The following is a 6,000-nucleotide window of genomic DNA, read 5'->3' on the forward strand; positions in this document are numbered from 1 at the left end:
AACTAATGGCACATTAAAGCCCAAAGATGCAGTATTGAAGTTCAAGCAGATACACTACAAGATGATGACCCTAGAAATTCTCAAATTAAAGATGTCTTTTCTGCAATGAATAGTAAATATAAGAAGGAGAGTATAATACTACAATGGTACCACCATTGTATAATACTCATTTATTTCATCATGTCATATTTTTAATAATATTTCGTTTTAGAAGCTGTGACGAGCTTCAGACTGAAAGATGCTGGGCCGACTCGTGTGGCAGGTGTTATAGTTGTCAGTCATCACTTGTATTGCCATAACAACCAATACGTTTGGGATAGGAAGTCCTTGTTTTTCTTCAATATTAATGAATGTGCTATTTGATTTATTTCCAATTGTTCATAAATTTACACTCATTATTATAAAAGGTAATATTAACTAAATTGGAAAATCAGTAACGCAGCAAATTATAATACCTACAGAAAAAATATTTCGACAGATAAACAACTAGAAATAATAGTTGATAGAAGATAGACAGATAGCCAAGTTTTTTTACATGTAAAAGTGCTTGTTTTATTCAGTTAAATATATTGAAGATGTTGTACGTAAGTAATCCGTCAGGTTGTTTTTTCTTGTTCGTGTCTATACAACGGGTTATGTGAGCTGTACTTGTCAAAAGTATCGAACCCCCAATTTTTAGCGTTATAAGTCCTCAAGCTTACCGCTCAGCCACCAAGGGGTCTTTCACGTTATCAATATTGTTTGTAATATGTTCCACACATATCGTAAAATAAACCTCTAAGCATTAGTTACTATTCAATCTCTGTGTTAGTACTCGATAATGATTCTAACAAATATGTCGTTTTCGGTAATGGTTTATTTTAAGACATCGCTCTAAAAATTCTTATAACTGTAATGCATATGTTAATTTTGAATCTTTATGTGTGAAATTTGCATATAGTCATTCAATACCTTAAGTGGCGCACTTCGTGGAGATTTTGCCCTTAATCCCTCTATGCACTTCTCCATTTGAAGGAAGGATTAGAGGACCATTTATCTCAACCCAAACAAAGTGTATAGAGCACTATTGTTGATTAATCTGATTCGTTACACAAACTATGCCTAGTATACAGTACGAGTAAAATGGTTTAACAATTTATATGTATACAGTCTGTGAATGTGACAACAATGTATTACGGATATGTAAACAACTTAAAGCCTTTCAAAAGAGGGTATTCCGGTTTCTAAGCTGGTTTCTGGTGTTTTTTTTTCATGTGTGTTTGAAAGTTAAATTATATAAATAATATTTTATTTGCTTTAGTTCAACAAAATGTAGGCATTATTATTTAGATCAACTTCTAATAGATTGTATGAATGGGTTGTGGTAACGGCGTCAATAATGTGCAGGAAATAGATACTGCTATAATTCATGCTAAAATGGCAGAGTGCATATTATATATTTCATGTAATTTTGGTATATGCCAGTAAATTATTCACGGAATTAGCAAACATTAAGGAATTTAAGAAATATGACACCTCTGTTACGAAGTTAAATTTTTTTTATTTACAATCCTACTATTTATCTATATTTCAAAATTTTGTTGAAATTAATGGTTTTAGAAATTTTGACTTGAAACAAGGACCTTTTCTTTACTAGTTTAAATCTAACATCAGAAATATAAAACATTTATTAATTTATGAAAATATCACTAGAAAATACTAACTTCGATAAAGAAATTGAGAATCTAAAAATCAGGAAAACAGTTTAAAATTGATAGTCTGTACAAACCTTTCCACTGTCACAACATTTCATATAACGTATGTTGAGAGCAACACAGTGAGGAAATAATTGATACTGAAGACGTATTTCTTACTAGTTCTTAGACAGGAATTAAAATTCAAGTCCTACGTTAATTGGCAAAATTGAATTTATTAAGAATGCCCGAAAGATTTGCCAAACATTAATCAAGCTTATAAAAGACTTTAGTTGTTGAGATACTGAATTTGTTAATAGGTGATGACTTTAATATCAAAACAAAAACAATATATTCTTAATTTAGATTAGTGCTAAAACGGCTTTTACATATTGATTTAGATTAAGACTCGGGTTTGACATAGTGATTCAGATTGAGACTCGGGTTTGACATCTTGAATTCGGGTTAAGGTTATTAATTCCTGGTTGTTATTTTTCAGATTTTGGCTCGAGATTTTATATTTTGATTCTAGATTAAGGTTATCAATTATACGGTTTTCTACTTTTTATTCCTTATATCCACTCTAAGAATGTCTTCAGCTATAAGAATGCTTAGATTGATTTTTCACATTAAGGTCTCGGGGGCTTATACCTTCATTACACATTAAGATTGTAACATCAGGGGTATCTTCACTGTTGCAATAGAGATACTATGTATCTAAGTATTGATTTCGGGTAAGGGTTATGTCTACTTTGCTTTAATATTTTCAGATTGAAACTCCGACTTTGATTAAGGTTATGAAATGTATAAACGTTTCTGTCTCATTTAAGGTTAAATTTTGTGTTCTTAGACTTTGATTTCGGGTAAGGGTTATGTCTACTTTGCTTTAATATTTTCAGATTGAAACTCCGACTTTGATTAAGATTATGAAATGTATAAACGTTTCTGTCTCATTTAAGGTTAAATTTTGTGTTCTTAGACTTTGATTCTAGAATAGAGTTTTCTGGTTTTTATACTTTGATTAAAGGTTAAGCTTATGGCTCGAAGGGTTTTATATATTTGTTTCATTGCGGTTAGGACTTCAAAAGTTTCACCTTTCATATGCGTGTAACTATAGTTTCAGCTTAATGCCAGGAATTCCATTTTTGTTTGTGAATGATGGTTTCGTACTTTAGCTGGAATATATATACCATGATATTAAAACTAAGAATTTGCATATATATTTTATTTCCTATTAGAGCTAACACTTGAAGGTTTTATCCCATTCACATCAGATTACAAATCAAATAAGATTCAGGTTAGTATAATACCTTTTGGTCTTTTATATTTTATCTTCATACCGTATCTATAGAATTCTGTGTTTTTATTTCACTATTTCCAAATAATATTATATGTTTAATGGAGTTTATATTTCAAGACAAATGCATAATGTTTGTACATTATTTAGAGTTAGGAATAGGGCGTCTAGGGTTTATAATTATACATCTATGTTGGTTATGGCTATATCTTAATAATTACTTGTTAGTATTATATAAACTGATTTGAGTTACGTTTGAGTTATGATTGGTTCTTCTATTTCGAAGGTTTTAGACATGGTATTCTTATTAAGGCTAGGATATTTTAATTTAAAGCTAGATAGCTTACTTTTTGATAAAATTTACAATTTTTTTACATACCTACCGTAATACAATTAACATTTGGTTTCTGAATCACGAAAAAAAAAATACACTTTTCTAAAAATACAAACATAACAGTTTAGAATAAATTATTTTTATTGTATTAATTTATCTCATTTCTTTTCCTTACTAATCGTGATAATTACGTTAAATTATATTAAGAGTTATCACTTACTATTTCTAGAATAAATCTTTAGGTTTATACACCAAGTAGTAAAAACATGCCTAAATCACCAGTCGTTTCGAAATGACATTTTTTTTTACCTCTATTCGTAGGTTTTACAGTATTTATAAGAACAGATATTGAATATTATGATTTCATGTAATTGGATGTTTGATACACATTTCAACAAGTATATGCTTTTCTGTAAAATAAACAACTGATAGATATACTGAAGAAGGTTTATAACAACACTTCTGTGTTGTGTTTTATTCGTAATATAAAAACTCAATCCACTTACCCTCTCTTTTGACGTTCTCGAGATTTCTGTGAAAAATGTTTGTAAAGTCAAAGAGAGAGGCTCCTCTCGTCATACCAATTAAAATAAAGATCAAAAGGTTGATATGCATAATTCTAGGGGAAAACTTCATAGCTTAAATATTAAATTAGCAGAAATTATTTCTAATGGAAACAGGTGGGCACGTTAATGCTAACGTAAAATGGCTTGGAACTTCCGAGCGAAACAGACGATGTAGGTTGCCAGGTGTTGCTAAGAAACGAGTTGTCTATGTGTGTCGTTGGGTGTCGTCTCTGTTGTTCTCTACTCTAAGAGCTTGACAGCGTTTCTACAACTATGGACAGCTAAGCAAATCTTTTGAGTCCTTGGCTGACCCACGCAGTACCACAGGAAGTTTTAGTGCAAAGGAGTAAACCAAGATTACGCATGCGTAGAAGCATTTTAGTCATAATGTTCAATCTGATTGGACAGATTCATGATGACGGAGGAACAGCTCAGTAACACTCTTCCCACACGTCTATAATTTTTCGAATTTTACGTTTCTATTTCTTTATCCTCGTCTTCTGATACCCTTCCTTTTGATTCCATTATATCTTTCCTCGACAACAAAAATAGCTTTTGAAAACAGACAATGCACCCCCTAACACGATGTCTACACAATAATCACAAATTTCTTTTTGCAGGTGATACTGTTCATTAGATCTTAATCTTTTCTAGGCTACTCTTAGTCGATGTCGAACTGAACATGAGAAGTTTATCTATAAACAAACTAATGAAATGCTTTTCCGAAAATGTTATTTTTCTTTATAAACCCCTATTCACGAAATACACTTCTACAAAAGTCAATATCCTTTCTAAAAGAATGAAATGAAAGTATTACAAGCAGTTAAATTACAAGGTTGAATGAGAGTGACTCAAGCAATACATAATGCTCAGATAGGAAGTGATGTAGTAATGGCTCAACAAATAATCACTTTTTAGGTTTTAATTGATGAAGTGCGTACTTTTGAATTAGTAACTGATAACAATATTTCATGTTCAATTGCAAAGAGAAACGATAGTAAATAAAATAAGGTATATATTGCTCAAATAATGAATGAAACAAGGCTCCCAATACGGGTATTCATTCAAAGACATTCCCTCTTCACGTAACATAGGCCTGCGAATTTAAACTTCATAAAAGTTCTTTTGGTTTTAATAACGGATTTCCCATATTTTAGCTACGCAGATTTCGAAAATAATATTCATTTTTTTCTATCACATAAGGACTTTTTACAAATCGGGAAGAAATAAAAAACTCTTACTTAGATCAAATTATTATTTCCTTTACCACAATGAACATTTTTTATTATCATGTTTGTTAACAAAAATACAAACAGACTGAAGAAAGGGGAAAAACAATGATGCCAAACGAATATGCATCCTCATTCATCCTGATTTGTTTTGTGAAATCTACGCCTTCTGGTCTCAAACTACATGTTGTGGTCTTTCTTTTATGTATTGCGTTATGACGTTTTGTGAAAATCTGTACCTGACGAAGAAAAATGAATATCATTTTCGTATTCATCGTATAGGAATTATTGTAGAACATGTAAAAATTTCAAGACAATAAAACCATCTAGGCTTGTGTAATTACTAATACAGACACAGTGCCCAGATTGTAAACTATATTCATTTAATGAATAATTCAAGATAATAACCGAGGTGGCGACTGACACAATACACATTGTCCTAGGTGTAAATAGTAGCAAAAGTCCACATACTTCTGATATTGAAACAAAAAATACGCACTATTCAGGCTGTAAAAAAAAATATATACATATATATTCTGATGTCTGCACCATTAGACTAATCATAGTGAGTTATACAATACGTACTGTTAAATCAGTTAATTATTAAATACGCACTGTTCAGGCAGTGCATTGTACAATTCGTACTGTTCAGGCAGTGAAGTATTAAATACTTAGTGTTCAGGAAGTGAATTTTGCAATAAGTACGGTTCAGGCAGTGAATTATTAAATACTTTTTGTTCAAGTAGTACATTGTACAATACTTACTGTTCTTGCAGTGAATTATACAATACATACTGTTCAGGCAGTGCATTGTACAATACTCTTTTCTGATAGTGACATAAGTACCATCTATTTTTGTAGCGTTAACTGAAGCGTTAAACGCCATGTTAATAGCGACATA

General features: G+C 30.9%; 1 protein-coding gene across 1 annotated transcript in view; it reads right to left on the reverse strand.

The window, feature by feature from the left end:
• Positions 1-4,193, reverse strand: part of LOC106458902 (IDLSRF-like peptide) — an 83,011-nt gene extending 78,818 nt beyond the window's left edge. The window contains exon 1 of the mRNA XM_013918467.2: positions 3,811-4,193. Coding sequence (XP_013773921.1) covers positions 3,811-3,940 — 130 coding nt within the window. The 5' untranslated portion in view covers positions 3,941-4,193. The remainder of the gene's footprint in view (positions 1-3,810) is intronic.
• Between the last annotated feature and the right edge of the window lie 1,807 nt (positions 4,194-6,000).

This window comes from Limulus polyphemus, unplaced genomic scaffold (genome assembly GCF_000517525.1).
Source record: "Limulus polyphemus unplaced genomic scaffold, Limulus_polyphemus-2.1.2 Scaffold531, whole genome shotgun sequence".
Taxonomy (NCBI): Eukaryota; Metazoa; Arthropoda; class Merostomata; order Xiphosura; family Limulidae; genus Limulus; species Limulus polyphemus.